The following is a 26,294-nucleotide window of genomic DNA, read 5'->3' on the forward strand; positions in this document are numbered from 1 at the left end:
TATCTTTTCCAGTAATTTTGGAGCTGTCTCTAGGGGGTCTTCCAAAATAAAAGCCAAATCATCCGCAAAGGCTTGTAATTTAAATTCTTCCTTTTTGATTTTCATTCCTTTTATACTTTCTATTCAACACTTCCAAAGCCAATACAAATAGCAAAGGCGATAGTGGGCATCCTTGTCTTGTACCTTTTCTTATATTAATAGAGTCTGTAAATTCTCCCTCTATCATAACCTTTGCTGTTTGCTTATAGTATATGGCTTCTATTGCTTGGATACATTTTCTGGCAAAGCCCATCTGTTCCAACAATAGTATCATAAATCTCCAATTCACATTATCAAATGCCTTTTAAGCACCTAAAAATATCAAAGCCATTTGCTTTTCGGGGTGTGCCTCATAATATTCCAAAGTGTCCAGAATTACTCTCATATTGTCTTTAATTTGTCTCTTTGGCAGAAATCCATTTTGATCTGGATGAACAAAGTTATTTAAGTATTTTTTAAGTCTTTCTGCCAAAATTGAAGCAAAGATTTTATAATCTGCATTTAGTAAAGAGATAGGTCTATAGTTCTTAATTTGCAGTGGATCAGCCTTTTGGAATAAGTGTAATATAAGCTTCTGACCATGTTTTAGGTATCATCTTCTTTGACATAGCTTCATTCATGACTTCTAGCGATGGAATGCTCAACGACTCTTGTTATGTTTCGTAAAATTCTGCCGGAAGCCCATCTGGACCTGGTGCTTTCCCATTATTTTGTTTCTTAAGTGCTTTAGTTAATTCCATCATTGTTATACTACTTTCTAACATTTTTTCAGTCTCTTTAGGTATCTTAGGTAGATTAGCATTCTGTAAATACTGTTTAACTTTTTCCTCCTCGATATTCTCCTGCTTATATAGTTGTCCATAGAAATCTCGAATAATTTCTTTTTTCTCTTTATTGCCATAACAAACTTGGCCTTGATCATCTATTAACTGTAATATTTTCCTTGATTCTTTCTCTTTTCTCAATTTGTATGCTAACCATCCACCTGGTCTATTTGCATCTTCAAAGTAATTCTGTTTAGCACTTCTAATTTTCTGTGCCAATTCTTCTTTCTCTATTTGACCCATTTTATGTTTAATTATATCCAATTTTAGTTTAATGTCTTTTTTCTGTGGCATTTTTTGTAATTCTTTTTCAAGTCTTTTATGCTCATCTTCTAAAACTTTGATGGTTTGCCTTTTCTTGATGTTCTTTTTCCTTATATAGTCAATTATCAAGCCTCTAGCGTATGCCTTCATTGTATCCCAGACATTCTGAATTGAAGTATCTTCTTTTTTATTCTCTCTAAAGAAAAAGGCCAATTCTTTCTCCATCCATTGTATAAAGTCTTTTTCCTTTAAAATGGTATTGTTTAGCGTCCATCTCGATCTTCTTTTTTGTCCTTTCCATTTAATTGTCATTGGATTGTGGTCTGCCCAACTACTTGATTCAATGTTTGTTTCTTAAATGTTAGATATTAGTTCTGTTGAGATCCAAATCATATCTAATCTGGACCATGATAAATGTCTATTTGAATAAAAAGTATATTGTTTAGTTTTAGCATTTCTTTCTCTCCATATATCTTTTAAATTTAATTCATCTATTATTTTGAAGAAAGATTTGGGGAGAGTCTTTCTGTTTTGCTTTGTTGTCGTTGCTGCATAGTCCAGTTTATTGTCTACAATTCCATTGAAGTCTCCCATCATAACTATATTAATATAGTCCAGTCCAATTATTTTCATGTGTAATTTTTTGTAAAATTCTTCTTGTTTATCATTCGGAGCATATATTGCAATCAGGAGTGTTTTTGTATTGTTATCCACTATTTCCACCATTAGTACTCTTCCGTCTACATCAGTATGAATCAATTTTGCTGGAATAGTCTCTTTAATGTATAAAACCACTCCTCTTTTCTTACATTGAGTCAAGGAAGTAAATATTTTCCCTAATTTTGGCTGTATCAACAGTTGTTCATATTGTTTTTTAATATGTACTTCTTGTAAACAAATGATATCAAATTTTAATCTCTCTAATTTATGAAAAGTTTTTCTTCTTTTAACAGCTGAGTTAAGTCCATTTATATTCATTGAAATCAATTTTTTCTCTTCCATGATTATATTTTGTAATTAGGTTTGGCAGCTCTCGTAGATCTTAGTTCACATTGTTCTTTAATCTCCACTTGTCCACCTACTGCGCCTTCTTCTTTTTCGATCCCCATTTGGTCCTCTTGGGATTCAATTGGTGGGATCTCTTTTTCTGCCTCTGCCTCTCTCCTTCCAAAAAAATTCAGCATAAAATAGTTCTGCTTTCTCAATGTTCAATTTTAATTTAATATATTTGGTAGAAAGATACACTTTATCTCCCACCTGGAAGGGTTTAATATCCTTCCGTTTTTGTTTGTTTGAAGTTTATATTCTCTGGAAGCTTTTTCTAATGCTTTTTGTATGTATTCCAACATCCTTGTATTTTTTCTGCCCATTCTTTAACACCAGGTGGATCTTCCTCTTGACAGATGAATTCTGAACTTGGGCCGAATTCCATACCATGTACTATATAAAATGGACTATACCCAGTACTGCTATGCAGGGCGTTGATGTAAACAATTTCCACGAATGGTAATAAATCTACCCAGTTTCTTTGTTGATGTGAGATATATGATCTTAAATATCATTCGACCATCGCATTTGCTCTTTCTGCGGCTCCATTTGTACTCAGGTAGTATGCTGAGCTGAGTCCCTGAGAAGACCCCATCAAAGCGAGGAACGCCCTCCAAAATCGCACCCTGAACTGCACCCCCTGTTGGGTAATATTCTTCTGGGTGCTCTGTGTAATCTACACACTTGTGTCACAAGCATATCTGCCAATCGTTCTGCTGATGGTAGGCCTTTACAGGGGACAAAATGCACCTAGTTTGAAAATAAGTCAATTATGGTCCATATTACCATGTATCCCTTGCTGTTTGGCAATTCAACAATAAAATCCATGGCTATATCTTGCCATGGACATGTTGGCTCTGATACTGTCTGCAATAGTCCCATTGGTTTACCTACTCTAGGCTTAGTTGTTGCACATACATGGCATGTCTTTACATACTGTTCGACATCAACCCTCATTTTGGGCCACCAAAACTGACGGCGGGTTAGATGTAATGTCTTTAAAAATCAAAAATGTCCTGCCTGCTCTACATTATGACAATTTGTAAGTATTTCATCTCTACACTTGGCTGGCACGTACACTTTATTCCCGCTTGAAGCTATGCCATCTTTAAAAGAACACAAATGGGAATTTTTTTTCAGCCAAGCATCTTGTGTAGTAGCATCTTGTGTCGTATTGTGTCATAGGTTGTTTCCTTTAAACGAGTCACTTGACCAACATTTTTAAATGAGTTATCAACAATAATAATATCTCATGTTGATTGATATTGGGGCAACCGGGACAAGGCATCCATCATGAAATTTTGTCCTTTCGGTACATACACTCTGGACAATCTGGAACTGAACACACTCAAAACTGTAGACATGGTGGTAGACTTTAGAAGAAACCCTCCCATACTACCATCTCTTATAATACTAGACAACACGGTATCAACAGCAGAGACCGTCAAGTTTCTACTATAGTACAGAGTAGAGACCATCAAGGTTCTACTATATCACATGACCTAAAATGGACACCTAACATCAAAAACCTCATCAAAAAAGCACAACAAAGAATGTTCTTTCTGTGCCAACTCAAAAAGCTCAAACTGCCCAAGGAGCTGCTGATACAGTTCTACAGAGGAATGATTGAGTCTGTCATCTGCACCTCTATAACTGTCCGGTTTGGTTCTCCAACCCAACAGGACAGACACAGACTTCAGAGAGTAATTAGGACTGCAGAAAAAACAATTATTTATTTTTTTATTTTTATTTATTTATTTGATTTGTCAATTGTTTACAAGATAATAAGTACAAGTGTATACATAGTTGTTAATATATGAAATGGGTACATATAAGAAAAATAAAAGAATAAGAGAAACAATAGGATAGGGACGGTAGGCACGATGGTGCGCTTATGCACAGACCTCTTAGGAAAGGGGTGAGGTCAATAGTAGACAGTCTAAGGTTAAAGTTTTTGGGGTTTGGGGAAAAGACTACAGAGTCGGGTAGAGTATTCCAGACATTGACCACTCTATTGCTGAAGTCGTATTTCCTGCAATCAAGTTTGGTGCGGTTTACTTTGAGTTTGTATCTGTTGTGTGCTCTTGTGTTGTTATGGTTAAAGCTGAAGTATTCATTGACAGGTAGGACATTGCAATGTATGATTTTATATACCATGCTTAAGTCGGACCGAAGACGGCGTAATTCAAGGTTTTCTAGTTTTAGAATTTTGAGTCTGGTGGCATAAGGTATTCTACAACGAGTAGAAGAGTGGAGAACTCTTCTTGTGAAATACTTCTGGACTTTCTCAATTGTGCTAATATCACATACATAATAAGGATTCCAGACTGATGAACTGTATTCGAGTATTGGTCTAGCAAATGTTTTGTATGCTCTGGTTAGTAGTGAGATATTACCAGAGAAAAAGCAACGTAGGATTAGGTTAACAACTCTTAATGCCTTTTTGGCTATGTAGTTGCAGTGGGCTCTAGCACTTAGATCATTAGAGGTGAGTATTCCCAGGTCCTTTACAGAGCTTGGGTCGTCAACAAGATCTTGACTATTCAGCTTGTATTTTATTTTCTGATTTTTTTACCAATATGTAAGACAGAGCATTTATTTGTTGAGATTTGAAGTTGCCATATGTTAGACCATTCAGATACATAGTCTAGGTCTTTTTGAAGGGTAGTAGTATTGTCTGTGGTATTGAACAGCTTTACATCATCAGCGAAAAGAACGCAATTGCTCTTGATATGATCACAAAGGTCGTTTATGTAGATTATGAAGAGAGTTGGTCCTAGAACACTGCCTTGGGGAACACCACTATTGACAGGTACTGGATTTGATAGGGCGTTCCGATTTTGACCATTTGTTGTCTGTTTGACAGGAATGTTTCTATCCAGTTATTTAGTTGTCCAGAGATACCATAAGATTTTATTTTTAGGAGTAGTTTGTCGTGGTACCACTGAATCAAAGGCTTTACAGAAGTCTATGTAGATTGCGTCTATTGCTTTGCCCTGGTCGAGTTGTGTAGTCCATATGTTTTTGCAGTGTAAGAGTTGCAGATTACAGGATAGTTTTTTTCTGAAACCAAATTGTTTATTGGAGAGTAGGTTGTTTGTCTCTAAATGGAGGATGATGGATTGGTTAATAATTGATTCCATGACTTTACAGGTGACGCAGCATAAGGAGATTGGTCTGTAATTTTCAACTAGGCTTGTGTCTCCTTTTTGAAGATAAGGATGACTGTGGCTTGTAACCATAGGTTAGGCAAGGAGCTGGTCCTGAAAGATTTTTCAAAGATTATGCTTAGAGGTTTGGCTATGGCAGTGGATAGCTTTCTTAAGAAGTAGGCACATATTCCATCCGGTCCAATAGATAGAGATGGTTTTAGGTTGCGTAGTGCTTTTTCAACGTTGTCTACTGTAAAATCGATGTGTATTAGATCATTGTTGTTATCTGTGGTACGGCTAGGAAACATTGGGCATGATCCATTACTGTTTACAAACACTGAGCCGAAGAATGTGTTAAAGATGTTGGCTTTAATGGTGTCGTCGCTGCAGTCTTTACCATCGGGTCCTATCAAGGGAGGGATGGACCTTGAGTCTTTTAGTTTGTTGTTTACAAAATTGTAAAAAGCACGGGTGGAATTGGTGGAATTACTACCAACCTGTCTTCAATCGAGGACCTGTATCCTGCACGAGTCAAAAAGAGGGCTGTGAAAATATTTACAGACCCCTCACATCCCGGACATAAACTGTTTCAACTCCTTTCCTCAAAATGACGTTATGGAGCATTGCACACCAGAACAACTAGACACAAGAACAGTTTTTTCCCCAAAAGCCATTACTCTGCTCAACAAATAATTCCCTCAACCCTGTTCAACTATTACAAAGTCTGCAATACTATTACTGTTAAATCTTGTCATCACTCCTTATCATCCATCCCCTCCCACTTACTGTATGACTGTAACTTTGTCGCTTGTATACTTACAATTTATATTGACTGTTTCCTAGTATGATTGATTGCTTATTGTACCCTATGACTATCTTTAAGTGTCATACCTTATGATTCTCGACTCCTGACGAATGTATCTTTTATTTTATGTATACTGAGAGTATTTACACCAAGACAAATTCCTTGCGTCACACTTGGCCAATAAAGTATTCTATTCTCTCGGGTTTTTAGCTGTTCCATTGAAATTCCATTTTGTGGGGAAGGTGAACTGTTAAAAAAGCTTCAAGATGAGATTAAGTAATAGAAAAGAAACCAAAAACAGCAGGAACAGGAGGAATCAACTGCCTATTTTATTTGGAAGAAGGCTCTCAAGAAATTGAAAGAGGAAATATAAAAATGAACTATAAAAATGAACAATAGGATGGGCTACTGCATTTGAGTCTTACAACAGTTTCACATCTATTCAGGGATAATCTAATTTAAATCAGTCTCAGGATTTGAGGTGTAAACTTTCATTGGATTTATGCCCCCAAATAGACTGTATTTAGGGGGAGCAGCATTTCTGTTTTTAACAATTCTCCAGGTTTTCCCATATATACACATTATTCCCAAAAGGGTGGAAAATGCTTCCAAAATGAGTTTTGGGGTAAAAGGAGCCCCAAACTTCACTTTAGCTGTGTTCTAACTCTTCTGTGAATTAATATCATGAACTTATGAAATAAAATTTTAAAAAATCAGCTATTTTTGTTTTAACATTTGGGATATAACTCTTTCTTTGTCCTTCTATGAATGAATTTATTTATGAATGAATTTATGAATTTTTCATTAGTTAGGATTCTTCACTTGTTCTCAATCATCACAAACATTTGTTTCTCTTGAAACCACATTACAGAACACTAAAGGTGATCTTTACTAAGATGGCAAAACATGTTTTCTTGCTCAAGACTTCCCAGGACTATGATTCTGGAATTGTTGTCTTTTCTACTGCCATTATCACTCCCTTTATTATTATTGCAATATTAAATTTAGGTCCTGGGGGAGTAGCTGAGCTATTATTTCAAGTACAATTATAGTTCATGAAACAGAATTGGCTTACAAAGAAATGCAGTTGTTAAAGGTGATGATATTTGCAGTATTGGTTATTGTGATTTTACCTCAAACGATGTGCAGGATTCACAGGACTAAATGCAGCAGCAGTGACCCTCTGCCTTTTCTTCACAAAAAATATCAGTCTGGAAACCTCATTGTTGTGAATATGCTTTCTCAGATCTATGTCTTCCATACAATGATGGACTTTAGCAAGCATCCCTCTAAGGAGTGCTTTGAGGACACTGTGTAAGAATTTATATTGTATATGGAAATCAAGTTAATTTGAATCAGGAAGTCTTTTTATAGTCTTATTAGCCTCAGTTCCAATGCATGTTTTCTTTGCTGGATAGAACTAGCTTCATCCTTCCGTTCTTCCTCCTTTTCCATCATTATCTTCTCCTCCTTATTCCTTTTAAAAGTAGCATTAATAATCCTTGATTGTTGTTTGATAATCAGAAGAATTAGGTCTTCTCCAAAAGTTTGTTTCTATTTCTTATGCATGCACTGATAGATGTTCTTTTTAGAAATCTTCCTGGAACCCATAATCTTAATGTGATGATTATACCTTGCTGAGGAAAAAAAAGATATTCCGGTCCCGTCCCCCCGTCCCCAATTTCCCCACAATATTATAAAAAGATAAAGCATTATACACAAATTCAAATTTGCATTAGGAAAAGAAATATTGGAGGAGAAAAAGCTGAGACAAGCAGTATGATGGGAAGGTGTATCTGGGGCTGAAGGAACCTCAACTTTTCAAGGATAGATTGAGCTATTCCTGAAGCTAGAAGGACTGATCTTCCCCACTGACTGGAGCTCCATGCTTAGTGGAAAAATGTGATGTCTTGAAGTGGATAACTTAAAATTTGTTCTGGAAAATGGATGTGTTATGATCTAGCAGCTGGCATGAGTTGGATTTTGTAAAGGGGATATTTAACAAGCTGCACATGTTGTCCAAGAAGAGTTACAGAACCTTCATTAGTTTGTGTTTCAACTTTTATGCATGTCCTGATTGAGGTTCTTTAGAGGAACTTTTTTCTTCAAATAATTTACACAGAGAAGAGAAAGTTTCATGTCCTTCTCTAGATCAGAGGTTGCGAACCAGTGGTCCGCAGACCACTGGTGGTCCGTGAGAAAATTTTGGTGGTCTGCAGTGCATTGGTTTCTGCAACAGGGGAGATACCAGAGGTAAATGGACTGATATACATGGGGAGGGAGGGTAACACGCAGGAGATCGTGGCATCGGAGCCCTTCCCAGGTGTTCCCTGGCCTGTGCAGGGGTGGGATGGGGGAAAGGAACCTCTGAACTAGTGTTGTCTTCTGCCTCCTCCTCTGGCAGCCACCAAGCCTCCTCCTTCCTGCTGGGTGTGTGAGCTCTTCTGGTGAGGAGGAAGCATGGTGGGAGGACGCTTGGCGGCTGCCAGAGGGGCAGCAAGTGCTTTGTAGCTCCTGAAGGGAGGGATACGGGAGATTGTGGCATCAGAGCCCTTCCCAGGTGTTCCCTGGCTTGTGAGGGGGGAAAAGGATCCTCTGAACTAGTGTTGCATCCTGCCTCCATGCATCGAGGAGGCCGAGTGGCTGCCAGCGATGCCCTCAAGATGTTGTGAGGGGGAGGTTTGACCCCTCCCCTCAGGAGCCACAAAGCACTCGCTGCCCCTCTGGCAGCCACCAAGCCTCCTCCCACTGAGCTTCCTCCTCGCCAGAAGCGCTCACATACTCAGCAGAAAGGAGGAGGCTTGGCAGATGCCAGAGGGGGAGGCAGGAGATAATACCAGTTCAGAGGTTCCTTTCCCCCCACCCCCTTGCAGGCCAGGGAACACCCGGGAAGGGCTATGATGCCATAATCACCTGCGTGCATTAGTCCATCCGATGCCAGTATCATCCACGTTGCCTTACTTCCCCGCCAGCCATCTGGTCTTCAGCACATGGCTTGTTGGCCTCTGGACATCCAATTCCCATCACCCAGCACCAGTTCAGAGGTTCCTTTCCCCCTACCCCCACCCCCAGGGACAGAGAGAGGGGGAGAAAGAGAGAGAGAAAGAGAAAGAAGGAGAAAGTGAGAAAGAGAGAAGGGGGAGGGAAAGAGAGAGAGAGAGAGAGATCCCGGTGTTTTGTTTTCTGTGGGAAATGGGTCCAAATGACTCTTTAAGTATTTAAGGTTGCAGAAACAGACAGCCAAGCTAAGTGCCTGAAGGACCCCATCCTGTCAGTGGGAGTCCAGGCACTTCAGTGTGCGGCGCTCTGGATTCGTATTAGTGGTTCATGGGATTTAAAATTATGAGTTTGATGGTCCCTAAGGTCCAAAAGGTTGGCGACCCCTGCTCTAGATTTATTATTGAACAGCAAAGTTTCCAGATAGTAAATTACTGAAAACTGTAATGTTTACCTTTTATTTTAATTAAATATTTCTCTTTTAAATGTTGGCATGAGAATCATTCACTTCACCTTCATTCTAGCATTTAAAAATCTAGTTGTTACAGTATGTGACATCGGTGTTATAAATGTTATAAACAATTTATTAAGTAAAATCGTAAAAATTTGTTTTAATTATTAATTATGCAGTTTAATATGATTTAATTAAAATATGCACTCTCTGACAAGAAAAATGCTATGCTCTTTTTTTGGTCAAAATTATTCTATATTTCTACTTTCCATTTATGTATAAGAAATATGGGGACTGAATTATAATTTTTATTCTTAGGGCATAATAAATGTTTGGTTTGGGAGAATGCCATTTGAAACAAGGAAATATATTTTTATTTGGTGCTGTCAATTATCTTAGACTCCCAAATTACTATCAATAGTAGAATGTGTTTTGGAAGTTTTTTTAAAAAATTGAGTGACTTTTCTGTTCCAGAATGTATCAGTACTCTTTTGTGACTTCAGTTTCTGAAATATTAAATTGAAAATTGGAAGATTACTAGGTCAAAATTATTTCCATCAACAATATTTTTTAAATGCTACCAAAACCTCCCTTATGAAACTGGCCATGAAAACTCAAAATGATTGCAATGCTATTTTATCATGATAAAGAAATATTTTGTGTGTTTTCTGTTCAATTGATTGTATGGTGACAAAGCATGCATTTCTCTTTCCAGGGTCATGACTCCAATCTACCAGCATATCTTGGCCTTAGAATTTGCCATCAAAGAGATCAATAGAAATCCCAATATTTTACCGAATCATACCCTTGGTTTCCAGATCTATAATACCTATTTCATGATAAGTTGGACATATCGTGCCTCACTTGAACTTTTCTCCAGAAAGGGACACTTCATCCCTAACTACAGTTGTGATATGCAGTACAAACCAATAGCAGTCCTTGGAGGACCTACTGATGAGGTGTGTCAACAAATGGCTACCATTTTGTCTATCTACAAAATGCCACAGGTATCAGCTTTGATAAAGCCCACATCAAAGTAAATAATGATCAATGCAGTAATCCCTTCTTTTTTATGGGGGCAATTATGGAATAAGGAGGACACACACACACACTATATATATATATATATATATATATATATATATATATATATATTTGTTTTCTTAAGTTTTCATGGTACTTACATGTATGATGTTCGGCATGGTTCGGTATTTTCCCACGTCATTGTAGTTCTTTTAAAGTTGTAGCAACGTTTCAGCAGAATCTCATCTGCCATCATCAGGCTTCTGTATTGTGTCCGTCTGTGGGTCAGACTTTTACAGTGGTTTCAGATTTAAATTTGGGGCAGCCTATTGCTGTGCCAGAATGGTTTTTTCTTCATCCTGATTGGTTGGGAGTCTTGGTCTGTGTTTATTGGTCTCGGAGTTTGCTGTGTTCTGCTTGATGGGTGTCTCTGATATCTTCTGTCTGTTTTTTTGGCTCTTTTTGTATCTTGATTGGCTGGCAGCATTGTGTTACTTTAATGGAGGCCTTTAGTGCAGCTTGGCTTCGGGTAAATGGACGGCTATCATTAGTTAGGAAGCTGGGTTTCATCTGGGTGCCTGGTTGGGGTGTGTTTGAGCTGGAGGTATCAGGGGGGATCTGTTTGTGCCCAGGTGTTTGCCTGGCTTGTGGTGTGGATATTTTTGTTTGTGAGTGCAGGCTTCCAAATGATTGACAGCCTGGTGGAATCATCTCTTCTGTTCATGCTTTCTGGTCTTTTTTCAATCTCTATGGCTTCTCTGATGACTCTGTGGCTAGGGTTTTCCATAGTGGCCAGGGTTTTGGTGCCATTGAAGTTGATGCTATGACCTGTAGCTTCCATGTGTTGGACTAGTGAGGAAGTGTGTTCCAGCTTTTTGACTGCATTTTTGTGTTCATCCAGGCGGGTACTTATTCTTCTATTGGTCTGTCCAATGTATGTGGCCGGGCATGATGCACAGGGGACTTCGTATATGCCTTGGTTTTCCAGGTCAATTTTATCTTTGGGGTTGCTAAGGATGGCTGCTATTTTTCTGTCTGTTTTGAAGGCAGTCCTGATGTGATGTCTGTGTAGTACCTTACTAATTTTGTCTGTAGTACCTCTTATGTAGGGCAGGACAGCTGTTCCATAGGTCTGTTCATCTTCTGGGTCTCTATTATGTTTCAGTGTGTTTTTGTGGATCAAGCTGGTGATTTTGCTTTTGTGGAAGCCGTTGGCTGTCATATATATATCATATATATAGTATTCAGCTTTGTTCGGGTATTTTCCCATGTCATTATAGTTGTGCTTTTAAAGTTGTAGCAACATTTTGGCAGAATCTCATCTGCCATCATCAGGCTCCTGTACAGTGTTCATCTGTGAGTCAGACTTTCACAGCCATTTCTATTTTAAATTTGGTGCTAGCCTAGTGCTGTACCAGAATGGTTTTTTTCTTCATCCTGATTGGTTGGGAGTCTTGGTCTGTGTTTATTGGTCTTGGAGTTTGCTGTGTTCTGCTTGATTGGTGTTTCTAATATCTTCTGTCTGTTTTGTAGCTTTTTTTGTCTTGATTGGCTGGCAACATTGTGTTCCTGTATTGGAGGCTTTTAGTGTAGCTTGGCTCCAAGTAACCGGATGGCTATTAGGAAGCTAGGTTTCACCTGGGTGCCTGGTTGGGGTGTGTTTGAACTGATGGTATCAGGAGGGGGGTCTGTTTGTGCCCAGGTGTTTGAGAGATTGAAAAAAGACCTGAAAGCATGAATAGAAGAGATGACTCCACCAGACTCTCAATTATCTGGAAGCCTGCACTCTCAAACAAAAAAATCTCCACACCACAAGCTAGGCAAACAACTTTCACAGCCATTTCGTCTGACTCACAGATGAACACAATACAGAAGCCTGATGATGGCAGATGCGATTCTGCTGAAATGTTGCTAAAACTTTAAAAGCACAACTATAATGACGTGGAAAAATACCTGAACAAAGCTGAATACCATACATATAAATACCCATGAAAACTGAATATATATATATATATATATATATATATATATATATATATATATATATATATATATATATATATATATATATATATATATATATATATATGAGAGAAGCCATCAGAGAAGCCATAGAGATTGAAAAAAGACCTGAAAGCATGAATAGAAGAGATGATTCCACCAGACTGTCAATTTATTTGGAAGCCTGCACTCACAAATAAAAAAATCTCCACACCACAAGCCAGGCAAACACCTGGGCACAAACAGATCCCCCCGATACCTCCAGCTCAAACACACCCCAAACAGGCCCCCAGATGAAACCTAGCTTCCTAACAAATGATAGCCATCCATTTACTCAGAGCCAAGCTGCACTGAAAGCCTCCAATACAGGAACACAATGTTGCCAGCCAACCAAGACAAAAAAAGCTACAAAACAGACAGAAGATATTAGAAACACCAGTCAAGCAGAACACAGCAAACTCCAAGACCAATAAACACAGATCAAGACTCCCAACCAATCAGGATGAAGAAAAAACCATTCTGGCACAGCAGTAGGCTAACCCCAAATTTAAAACTGAAGCAACTGTAAAAGTCTGACTCACAGACGAACACAATACAGAAGCCTGATGATGGCAGATGAGATTCTGCCGAAATGTTGCTACAACTTTAAAAGCACAACTATAATGACATGGGAAAATACCCGAACAAAGCTGAATACCATACACGTATGTATGTACGTATGTATGTATGTATGTATGTATGTATGTATGTATGTATGTATAGGTCTAGGTGCGTTCGGGTCTTTTCCCGTGTAAGATTAAGAATATCTTGGTAACATTTCAGCAAGGTCCCACTCGCCATCCTCAGGCTGGTGCTTTCGGCTTCATGCCAGTACAAGCAGTGTGTGATCGGAGCTGCCGTCTCTCTATAAATACTGGTTTGGGGGGCTAGTGTGCTGGGCTGGTTGGCTGCGCTGCTGCCTCTTGATTGGTTGATGGAGTTGATGTTGGTATAATGGGCTGTGTGATGGCCTTGTGAGTTTTGTTGTGGAGATATCCTGGATCTTGTGCTGTAATCTCCTGGGTCATTTGTTTTGTAGTGATCTTTTTTCCATTAGCCTCCCATGGTTTTTTTTTATAAGTTTTATTATTTTTTAAGACAACCATAGACAAACAAAACATAAGAACATCAAGCCATCTTCCATATATATGCATACAGTTTGTCGGTTGGTTTACAAATTGTTTTGTGCTTCCACTTCGTAGTCTTCAATTACAATTACATTGTATATATTCTCATTATTGTCAATCAAATATTCCTAAATACAATAATATCATTATTAATCAATCATTTGACTATACTACTATTCATTCATGTTCTACAAGATAATCCATATTTTATTTAATTTGTTTTGTGACAGTTCATATTATCATCTCAGATCTATCCTACAATCATTTTGTAGATATAATAAAAATACATTTTTATATATTCATTATGTTCTAAAAATCTACATATTTCATTACCATTTTTTATTGTCTAACCATTGAAAGAATAGATCCCAAATTTTATAAAATAATTTATCATCTTGTTCTCTGATTTCAAATGTCAATCTACTCATTTCAGCACATTCCAAAACTATAGAGACTTCTCAGAAGCATTCAAACAGAAAAATATAATTTTAAGGACAATCTACCAATTTACAATGTCTAGTTCCTCTTAATAGTTCTAAAGGAGGTGGGGGAAGGAATGTAGGATGAATTGGGGCAAATTAAGTTATAGAAAATAATAACAATTGGGGAAATTGGTGGAGAAATCAAGTTATTGTTATTGGGAAATTTGCATTAATAGCATCTGTAGTATACTGTAGGAAAAATACTTAAAATTTATGTTAAAATATAAAAGTGGAAAGCTAAATTGGAAAATGCGGTAGGCATTGCTTGATTAGTATAACTCTCATGAAGTTTTTTGTGCAACAGTGTGTCTTTGATCAAATTTGCTAATGTACTTCAACCTTGGGAATGATAACCATTTCCACGTCACATTCTGAATACATTTGTGAAGTATAGTTCACAAGTATGGAATACGTTGAACCTTAATATGTTAAATGGGTAAATTATATCATTCCACATTACCTTTTTTTAAAAAGAAAAAGAAGAATTGTCTTGTTGACTATTTGCTTGTATTTCTGTTTTTGTTTTTTAAGCTAATCTATGGTTCCACTACCAAAAGTAGTGCAAAAACCTTACATCAACAAATGTTCCCAGTTATGGACCATCAGTATAAAGGAATCTTTCAATTACTGTTACATTTCAGATGGACATGGATTGGGATCTTGTCTGTGAATAATGAGAGTGGTGAGAAGTTTGTACAAAATGTGGTCCCCATGTTTGTCCAGAGGGGGATTTGCTCAGACTTTATTGAAACATTTCCAATGATCGATTCAAGTAACATTGCTGAGTTTGTGGAAATAGGACTTGAAATGTACCTGGTGATTATGAAAAGCACAGTTAATGTAGTATTAGTTCATGGTGAAATTTATGGAATTATAGTTCTCAGACTTCTTTCCACCAATTTGAAAATTGAAGATGCATCATTATGGAGAAAGGGTAAAATCTGGGTTATGACCGCTGAGATGGAGTTCACCTCACTTCCTTTTCTAAGGAATAGTGACTTAGTCTTCCTCCATGGTGCTCTGTCTTTTGCAATTCACTCAGAGAAGGTGTTAGGATTCCAGCAATTTGTTCAGATGAGGAAGCCTATCTTGGAAAAAAAAGATATTTTTATCAAGCTCTTCTGGGAAAGTGCCTTTCAATGTTCCTTCTCCATCTCTGTTATGAATGAAGATAAAAATAAGGTTCCCTGCACAGGAAAGGAGAAACTGGAAGCTCTTCCTACATCTGTGTTTGAAATGGACATGACTGGCCATAGCTATAGCATCTACAATGCCATCCATGTTATGGCACATGCTATGCATGACTTGCATTCATCTATGATGAAATACAGAATAAGAGGACATGATGCCAAACATGTTCAAAAGCTGTGGAAGGTAAATTCTTGTGCTAAGCCAATTATTGGCTTCTCATCATATTTGCAACCCAGATCCAAAATGTAAATTAAATTTGTGCAGGAGATTATCTGACAGTCCATTCTTTCAAGGGGAATATGTTTAACCATATAGTTTTATTAAATGCCATCACTTGAGCTATAGTCCAATTAATGTCTTTAAAAATTATGATATCTGAGCCTTGCAATAAAGTTGTACAATTAGTTATGCCTGTCCTTTTATGTTAATTGAGCTCTTTGTTGTGTTTTACAATATCTAGGTTTTATATGTGTTCCCTCAACTTGCACATTTTAAGACCTTTCTCACTTTATAGTATTTATTTCAGATGCATTTTGTTTCAAGGGAAGTCCATGATATGACTTTTGATTTCTGTAATTCATATCTTTAGTCCCTCCCTCCCTTCCCCCACCTCTCTGTGTGTAGGCTAAATATAAAATAATCTGTCAACATTAGCATTCTAACAAATTTCTGTTGCTGTAAGAAAGAGAAACAATAGACATCAGACAATATCTGAATTGTTGCACAAAGAGCTCTTCGACAAATTGTGGGATAAAAGGGAGAAGTATAAAAAATAGAAAGAGGGACATATAACTAGAATAGAAAATACCAGCAAATAGCCCAAATCTGCAAGGATACAGTCAGGAAGGCCAATATTCAGAATTAACTAGAAATGCCCAAAATGACAAAAAAGTGAGTTCCTTTTGATACACAAGAAGTAAGAAGAAAGTAAAAATAATAGTCCACTAATGGGAAAGGGCAAGAAGGTGTCAGGCAGCTGGGAGAAAGTAGAACTGCTTAATTCCTTCTTTGCATCTGTCTTCAAGTAAAAGGAAACAATAGTCAAATCTGTCAAAAGCAACACCATGGGAGGCAGAATAGACATACAGGTCACGATAGGTAAGGAATTGGTAAGATAATACCTATCTGCTTATGAAAAGTTCAGATTTCTGGACCAGATGGTTTACATCCCAGAGTACTGAAGAAATTGGCAATTTGATCTCAAAATCATGGAACGAACTTTTTTTGAGCTCTCGGAGCATAGGGAAACTGCTAGAGGGCTGGAAAAAAACATGGATGTGGTTCCAATCTTCAAAAAGCAAAAAAAAAAAAGGGGGGGGGAATCCAGGAAATTACAGACCAATCAGCTTGACATTAAAACCAGGGAAAATCTTTTTAATTGGATTAAGGTGTTGAAGAACCTGAAGAAAGTCCTTTTTCTTTTTTCTTTTTTACTTTTTATTTTTCTGCCTTCTACAAGATTTAACAATTTTTTCCTTTCTCTGTTTATGGTTTTTTTTTCCTTCCTTTTTTGAGCTGTTACTGCTAATTAACTAATCGATTGGATAAAGGTATACAAGAACCTGAAGAAATCTTTTTTTTCTATCTTGCTTCTTCCCCCCCCACCTATTTTTACTTGGATTCACAACTGGCTATTTCACAAGTGGCTTAAGGTCTAGAAGAACCTGAAGATTTTGAATTGTCTGAAATGAGCAGGAAACTAACAGCAGCTGGTTCTTCAATTCCTACTTCTTCTTCTTCACCATCTGGAGGACAACGCTCAATACAGACTATGTAACAGCAAGAAAAAGAACAGGAAAATGTGACATTGCAGATGATAATGCAAGGAATCCAAAGTATACAAGCAAGAACAGAGAATATTGAAAGGAGAATAGAAAAAACTGATGAAAAGGTGGAGAATATTCAACAAATGATGATGAAGTATGATGAGAAATTCAAAAAAATTGAAGAAGAAGATAAACAGAGATAAGAAGATTGGAGATATTGATGACAGATTAACAGTGGGTGAAGAAGATAAAAGTGGATGCTGAGATGGGAGATGGATAGATCAGAATTTTATCTCAGATTTCAAAACATAGAGGAAGAAAGGGGACAAAACTTAGCTGAGATAATGATAGAAATCTTGGCTGAAGCTCTGGAAATAACCAAAGAGAAGATAATGGATGGAATAGATGAGGTTTTTCGAGTCTTCACAAGATATGCAATGAGAAATAGCTTACCAAGAGAAGTTCACATCAGATTTACAAAGAAAGCCATTAAAACACAAATATTACAGGTGGCAAGAGAGAAAACATTGAAATATAAAGATAAGGAGATTGTGAACCTGAAACAACTGCCCAGAAGAGTGAGAGAAATGAGAAGAGAATACCGATTCCTGACTAAAGTCCTACTTAGAAAAGAGGTGAATTATAGATGGCTGATTCCAGAAGGTTTAATGTTCACATGGCAAGAACAGAGACACAGAATTGACTCAATTGAGAAAGCTGAATCGTTTTATACTGAATACTTTGGAGGGAGAAAGGAGGAGACAGAAAAAAAAATGTCATTAATTGAATTCCAAGAGGATTGCCAAATAGCGACTGAAAAAGAAGAAGGTGCAGTAGGTGGAAAGGTGGAAGTTAAGGAACAACGTGAACCAAGATCTACAAGAGCTGCTAAACCTACTTATAAAGTATAAACATGGAAGAGAAAAAACTGATTACAATTAACATAAACGGACTTAATTCAGCTGCTAAAAGAAGGAAAACTTTCCATAAATTAGAGAAATTAAAATTTGATATAATCTGCCTACAAGAAGTACATATTAAAAAGCAACATGAACAACTGTTGATACAGCCAAAGTTAGGGAAAATATTTACCTCTTTGACACAATGCAAGAAAAGAGGAGTGGTTTTATACATTAAAGATATTATCCCAGCGAAATTGATCGATACAGATGATGATGGAAGAGTATTAATGGTGGAAATAATGGACAATAATATGAAAACACTCCTGATTGCAATCTATGCCCCGAATGACAATCAAGAAGAATTTTATAGAAAACTACATATGAAAATAATTGAACTGGACTATACTAATATGGTTATGATGGGAGACTTCAATGGAATTGTAGACAGTAAATTGGACTATACAACACAGAAAACAACAAAGCAAAACAGAAAGAATCTCCCTAAATCCTTTTTTAAAATGACAGATGAAACAAACCTAAAAGATGCATGGAGAGAAAGAAATGCTAAGACTAAACAATATACTTTCTACTCAAACAGACATTTATCATGGTCCAGAATAGATATGATATGGATGTCAACAAAATTGTTAGCCAATATGCAAGTAATAAATATTGAAACAAGTATTTGGGCAGATCATAATCCACTGACAATTAAATGGAAAGGACAAAGAAGAAGATCTAGATGAATGTTAAATAATACTATATTAAAATAAAAAGACTTCATACAGAGGATGGAGAAAGAACTGGCTTTTTTCTTTAAAGAAAATAAAAAAGAAGACACATCAATGCAGAATGTATGGGATACAATGAAGGCATATGTCAGAGGCTTGATAGTAGACTATACAAGGAAAAGAAATATCACGAAAAGACTAGCCTCTAAGACGTTAGAGGATGAGTATAAAGAACTAGCAAAAGAGTTACAGAAAATGCCACAGAAAAAGAACTTTAACTTAAAAATGGATATAATTAAACATAAAATGGGATTAATGGAAAAAGAAGAATTAGCTCAGAAAATCAGAGGCGCGAAACAGAACTATTTTGAAGATGCAAATAAACCAGGTAGATGGTTAGCATATAAACTGAGAAAGGAGAAAGAATCAAGGAAAATATTGCAATTAATAGATGATCAAGGCCAAGTTTGCTATGGAAGTAAAGAGAAGAAGGAAATTATATGTGACTATTACGGGAAACTATATACACAAGGGAATATTGATGATGAAAGAGTTAAACAGTACTTACAGAATGCTAACCTACCCCAGATACCTAAAGAGATTGAAATAATGTTAGAAAGCAATATAACGATGATGGAGTTAACTGAAGCACTTAAGAAGCAAAACAATGGAAAGGCACCAGGCCCAGATGGACTTCCGGCGGAATTTTATAAAACACTACAAGAATCGTTGAATCTTTCATTGCTAGAAGTTATGAATGAAGTTATGTCAAAGAAGAAGATATCTAAATCATGGTCAGAAGCTTATATTACACTTATCCCAAAAGAGGAGGCCGACCCATTATAAATTAAGAATTACAGACCTATTTCCCTACTAAATGCAGATTATAAAATTTTTGCTTCAATATTGGCAGAAAGGCTTAAAAATACCTAAATAATTTTATTCACTCTGACCAATATGGATTTCTGCCAAAGAGACAAATTAAAGACAATATGAGAGTAATTTTGGGCACTTTGAAATACTACGAGGCACACCCTGAAAAACAAATGGCTTTGGTATTCTTAGATGCACAGAAGGCATTTGACAATATGAATCAGCAATTCATGTTATTACAGCTGGAACAGATGGGTTTTGGTAAAAAATTCATCCAAGCAATAGAAGCTATATATCACAAGCAAACAGCAAAGGTAATGATAGAGGGAAAATTAACAGACTCTATTGATATAAGAAAAGGAACAAGACAAGGATGCCCACTGTCACTTTTGTTGTTTGTGTTAACCTTGGAAGTGCTAAACAGAAATATTAGAGAAGAAAAGGACATAAAAGGGATGAAAATTAAAAAAGAAGAATTTAAATTGCAAGGATTTGCAGATGATCTGGTTTTCATCTTAGAAGATCCACTAGAAACAGCATTAAAATTGATAGAAAAGATAGAGGTATATGGGAAGGTGGCTGGTTTGAAAATAAATAAAGACAAAACAAAGATTTTGACAAAAAATATGTTATTAAGACAAAAGGAAGAACTGGCGGATATATTAAAAATCCAGGTCACAAATAAGATCAAGTACTTGGGGATACATTTGACAGCAAGATGTAGTACACTAAAAGAGAATAACTATATCAAACTTAAGCAGCAGATAGCACTAGATTTGGCAAAATGGGAAAATTTACAATTGTCATTAATAGGGAGAATATCAACAATCAAGATGAATATATTACCCAGAATTTTATATTTGTTCCAAACAATTCCAATTAGGCTTGCAAAAGATTATTTTGAAGATTTAAATAAAATTGTGTTGAAATATATATGGAAAGAAATATATATGGTAAGAAACCAAGAATAAAATTAAAACTTTTGCAAGATGCTAGAATAAGAGGAGGATTTGGTTTGCCTAATTGGGAGTTGTACTATCAAGCTACAAATTTGATATGGGTTAAGGAATGGATAACATTAAGAATTGCTAGATTGTTGACATTAGAAGGACATGATTTGTTGTTGGGGTGGCATGCTTTTTTATGGTACAAAGGAACTAAAACACAGGGGTATTTTAGTAGACATTATATACAGGAGTCTCTGTGGTTAAACTGGGAGAAGACTAAAGGGCAATGTTATTTGAAAATTCCAGTCTGGCTATTGACTATTGAAGCTTTTTCCTATTATATAATATACAAAAAGGAACAAACAGTTAGATATGGTGAAATATTGAATGAAAAGGGTGAACTTAAATCTATGCAAAAATTAGAAGAACAAGGTATAAAGATGAACTGGTTTTCATATGCGCAAATATATTCAAGGTTTGATAAAGATTCTAAAACAGAAGGTTTCTATGATAAATTGACTGATTTAGATAAGATTTTGACAGGTACTGATGAAAAGGTGATTAAAAAATTGTATGGATATCTATTAGAAATTAAACTAGAAGAAGAACAAGTTAAAGAAACAATGATTGCTTGGGGGAAGAATTTTGGATATGGGATTGATCTGGAGAAATGGCAAAAATTGTGGTCTCAAAATTATAAAATGACATTGTCAACAGCATATAAAGAAAATGTGTATAAGATGTTTTACAGATGGCATTTCCCCCCAACAAGAATAGCAAGAATGTTCAAGAACAAATCTGAAAAATGTTGGAAATGTCATCAAGTACCTGGCTCATATTACCATATGTGGTGGACTTGTGTGGATGGCAAAAAATATGATAATATAAACTGCCACAAAAAAAATTAAATAAAATATGGATTATCTTGTAAAACATGAATAAATAATAGTATAGTCAAATGATTAATAATGATATTAATGTATTTAGGAATATTTGATTGACAATAATGAGAATATATACAATGTAATTGTAATTGAAGACTACGAAGTGGAAACACAAAATAATTTGTAAACCAACTGACACACTGTATGTGTATAAGGAAGGTGGCTTGATGTTTTTATGTTTTGTTTGTCTATGTTTGTCTTAAAAAACAATAAAACTTAAAAAAAACAGGGAAAATCCAGGAAAAAAAGGCATCAGATTTGTGAGCACCTAGAAATGAACAAGATGATTAATGGAAGCCAGCATGTGTTTGTTAAAAACAAGTCATTCAGAACAAATCTTATTCCCTCCTTTGGCAAAGTTAAAGTAACTGAATTAGCAGATGAAGGAAATGCTGTGGATATAGTAGACTTATAATCAATCTCAAGGTTCTGTCTTGAGCCCAGTGCTCTTCAACATCTTCATAAGTGACCAAGATGAAGGATTTGAAAGGGTGCTCATCAAATTGTCAGATAACATTAAGCTGGGGGAAATTTAAGCTTTCTGAAAGATAAACTCAAAATTATCTTGATAGATTTGAGCACTGGGATCAACAAGATGCAGTTCAGATGGGAAAAAAGAATAAGGCCTTTTCACCTAGGCAGGAAAAAACAGATGCACAGTACAACAGGCAGTACTGGCTCAACATGCTGCATCAAGAAAGGGATAGATAGCATCAAGTTCGTGGGAAGTGATAATACTGTTCTATATTGCACCAATGAAGACACATTTGGAATACTGAACCCATTCCTGGTCACCATGAAACAAAACAGATGCTAAGAACCTAGAACGAGTGCAGAAATAAGTAACAGAGGTGATAAAGGGCCTGGAGACTAAATTGTATAATGAACAGCTAAGGGAACTAAGTTTGTTCAGCCTAACAAAGTGAACTTAGAGAAGTGCTAATAACAGTCTTCTGGTACTTGAATGGCTATCACAAGACCCCTGAGAGGGGATCATTTTTTTCTCCATAGCATCCGAAGATAGGACAAGAAACAATGGGTGGAAGCTCATCAGAGAAAGACCCATCTGGAAATAAGGAGGAATATCCTAACAATGATAATGATTAATCAATGGAACAAATTGCCTCCCAGGGTTATGGGTGCATCACTGGAGGTTTTCAAGAAAAGATGGGACAACCATTTGTCTGGGATAATATAAGGCCTCTTACCTTGATAGGGGTTGAAAGACCTCCACCCCTATGATTCAAAGTTATTGAAGGGTTCTGCATAATTTGCTGTTTCCTGCAGCACAGATTTCAGTTGTTTACTCCAATTTAATCACAGGTCAACTTCTTCCAGACATCACAATCTTCCTTTTGACATACAGAGGAAAAAAAGACAAATTATTTCTATGGATTATCAATCCGCCCTTTCCATCTTTGAAATGGAATGAAGACTATCATTTTCCATGTCTTCAGAAGTATCATCTCATGCACCAATTTTGATAGCCAACATTCTCTGACTAAATTATTTTATAACTTTGAAAGAAAATTTGAAATATTCATTAATCCCAAAACTTTATATCAATGTTTCAGTTATCACCATAATTTCCAAATGTCTAAATATGATTTTTATTTATTTCTGTTTTATTATTCCTGGTATTTGCATCTGTTGTGCATTTTAGTTGCTTTGTTTTTCTAGTATAATGATGGTTTACAAGATGAATTATTTACTAATGCTGTTATTGCATTGACTGCTGTCCTCTCATAAAAATATTATTTTTATTTTTGAAAGGGGGAATCAATCTTATTCCCTTGGATTTCTTATCTATCAGTCTATCTATCTATCTCTCTATCATCTATCTATCTGTCATGAATCTCTCTTTGGTTCTTTTCCAATATAGCTCAAGCAATTTATGAGAGGCATATCATTCAATAATAGTGCTGGGCAAAAAATTTCTTTCAACCAAAATGGAGAATTGGAGACTGGATTTGATATTATGAATTGGATCACATTTCCAAATCTATCTTTTCTCAAAGTTAGAGTTGGAGGGATAGACATCATGGATTCCCAAGAAGCATTGTTTACCATTGATGAGGATGATATTGTATGGCCAAGGAGGTTTAACCAAGTAAGACAAGTTTTTATTTATAGTGAAATATCTTTTCTCCATTCTTGGAGTTCTCTTAAACCCAAAATCCCAAACAGAAATTAGATTCATGTGAAGACCTTTACAAATCAATCCACCTGGTGGTACTTTGGGTATCTTCTAAGATAACATGTGAATGGAGGGATGGATAAATTTTAAAAAGAGAGCTGCCATATTAGCTTAAACAAGTATGTTTTCTCATTTAGCAAAAACTACCCAGATGGTAACAAGGAAGGATGTATCAAGGACATTGCAGATACATGAAAATGGAGATTTTTTCAGATTCCATGGAGTAGAAAAGCCATACCAAATGATATTGTGTAATCACTTGAGTACTAATTTGTCAAAGCATTTTCTTTTTTCTCTCACGAGTAGGTCCAACCACTATCATTGTGTAATAATAAGTGCCATTCAGGTTATGCTAGAAGCAAGATAGAAGGGAAGCCATTTTGTTGCTATGATTGTCTGAAATGTCCATATGGGAAGATTTCCAACCAAGAAGGTGAGTTCTTACTTTTGTTTTATTGGAAGACATATCTAGATAAAAATCCAATCCATGTTGAATTACTATGTCTGAACTCTGTGTGCTCCAAATCCTAGATATTCTTGCAAATTATCTAATCAAGAGTTTTTAAATAAATACCTGGCTTCCCATTTCAGAGAAGAGACAGGCAGGGTGATATTGTTCAGTATCAAAATTTTCCTCTTTCATATACATGGGAAGATTGATAGAGGTAAGACCTTCCTTCTCCTAAAACTGTCATAGCTGAGGCTTTGCTATTTGACAATTAAGAAATTAGATTTGAACTTCTGTATATGACAAATATAAGAAACTGCACCTAGTGAGTATAAAACAAAATGCAAAAAGGTTAATCTCTGGAATCAACAAAGATTTAAATATTGTTGCTTGCCAAACTGTATCTTGTTGAAGATCACAAATGAAGTTTGCCTGCTCAAGATTTACTGGCACCCAGAAAATTGACCCAAAGAGATTTGGCATTTAATTCATTGACTGAATTTCAATATGATGCCAAATAATGTATTTTGGGACAAAGATTTCCCAAAGATAACTGTTGGAAATATAGCAGTGTATTTGATATTCACATGTTAAACAACAGCTCTCTTTTCTTAGTACTGTCATGTTCAGTTTTGATTGTTTCAATACATCTGTAAGTTGTTATTTTATTTTCTAGACATGAATGAATGCTTTCAATGTCCAGAAGATCAGTACCCAAATAAGAAGCAGGATTTCTGTCTCCCAAAAGTTATAACATTTTTGAAGTATGAAGAAACTTTGGGAACTATATTGGCTAGTTCTGCTATTTTCTTTACTTTGGTCACAGCTGCAATCATCTTGATCTTTACTAAGCATCAGGACACTCCCATAGTCAAAGCCAACAACCGGAATCTCACCTATGCTCTCCTTGTTAGTCTCATGTTATCTTTTCTTTGTTCTTTGTTATTCCTAGGAAAACCTGACAAGGTAACATGTCTCCTTCGTCGAACAGCCTTTGGGATGATCTTTTCCATGGCCATTTCTTGTGTGTTGGCTAAAACTATCATTGTGATTCTGGCTTTCATGGCCACTAAGCCTGGGTCCATGATGAGCAGATGGATTGGGAAAAGACTTGTCATTTTCATAATTTTGGGCTGTTGTTGTATTCAAGGTATTATTTCCATTACATGGGTGATAACCTCACCTCCATTCCCAGATGCTGACATGAATTCAATGGTAGAAGAAGTCATTCTAGAATGTAATGAAGGATCTGTCTTCATGTTCTACTGTATCTTGGGCTATATGGGTCTCCTTGCTATTATCAGCTTTACAGTGGCTTTCCTAGCCAGTAATTTGCCTGATGTTTTCAATGAAGCCAAGTTTATCACCTTCAGCATGCTGGTCTTTTGCAGTGTTTGGTTGTCTTTTGTTCCAACATATCTGAGCACCAAGGGGAAATATACTGTTGCTGTGGAGATCTTCTCCATTATATCTTCCAGTGTTGGGTTACTGACTTGTATCTTTTTTCCTAAATGTTACATCATTGTGCTGAGGCCTGATCTGAACAACAAAGAACAGCTAAGAACACAAACCCACAGAAAACCATAACACTATGTATGGCTATCTAGGGGGGGAAAGAAAAATAATAATATTATGGCTCAATTTCACTTATCTAGAAGTAAGCTCTTTTGCATCCATTTGCATCCTTTTCATTTATAGTTTATAGTCAATTTATAGATAAAGTATTAGTTGTGAAAAGTTCTTCTGTTCTGGCTTCTGTGTTTTCCTCCCCCAATGCTGTATCATGTTGGTAAAAAAAAAAATCAAGCAAAACTTGATGAAATAATTGAAGTCTAGCTAAATTAGATAAGTCTGGGCCTCATTTCAATTTAGAAACAAAAAGCTGCTTTGGAGGACTTTCAAAACACCATATTCTCAGCATATAAACTCTTAAAGGCTTCTCAAATATCTTAGAACTGGCTATCCCAGAATGTTAATTAGAAAATCTTAAAAGGCTTAAAATAACTAAGTCAACCACACTCTAATATCAGATCTCAATTCAAAA

General features: G+C 36.2%; 2 protein-coding genes across 2 annotated transcripts in view; both read left to right on the forward strand.

Annotated features, from left to right (window-relative positions):
• Positions 1 to 26,294, forward strand: part of LOC148129247 (vomeronasal type-2 receptor 26-like) — a 723,059-nt gene that overhangs the window by 109,502 nt on the left and 587,263 nt on the right. The gene's annotated exons all lie outside the window — the stretch shown is intronic.
• Positions 7,273 to 25,837, forward strand: LOC113428303 (vomeronasal type-2 receptor 26-like). The gene is made up of 6 exons (XM_087947423.1): positions 7,273 to 7,445; positions 10,295 to 10,586; positions 14,783 to 15,625; positions 23,488 to 23,715; positions 24,109 to 24,235; positions 24,927 to 25,837. The coding sequence occupies exons 1-6, from the start codon at positions 7,273 to 7,275 to the stop codon at positions 25,835 to 25,837; spliced, it is 2,574 nt and encodes an 857-aa protein (XP_087803549.1).

The sequence above is a fragment of the Notechis scutatus genome, chromosome Z (genome assembly GCF_049901735.1).
Source record: "Notechis scutatus isolate UNSWTSFEM ecotype Mainland chromosome Z, rNotScu1.2, whole genome shotgun sequence".
In the NCBI taxonomy this organism is placed as follows: domain Eukaryota; kingdom Metazoa; phylum Chordata; class Lepidosauria; order Squamata; family Elapidae; genus Notechis; species Notechis scutatus.

Bases quoted from the DNA above. Each gene is read 5' to 3' on its own strand.
- LOC113428303 (XM_087947423.1), top strand. From the start codon at position 7,273: ATGTGCAGGATTCACAGGACTAAATGCAGCAGCAGTGACCCTCTGCCT. The intron at 15,626-23,487 runs GTAAATTCTTGT...TTTCCAATATAG, and splicing joins ATGTTCAAAAGCTGTGGAAG to CTCAAGCAATTTATGAGAGG. The intron at 24,236-24,926 runs GTGAGTTCTTAC...TTTATTTTCTAG, and splicing joins GAAGATTTCCAACCAAGAAG to ACATGAATGAATGCTTTCAA.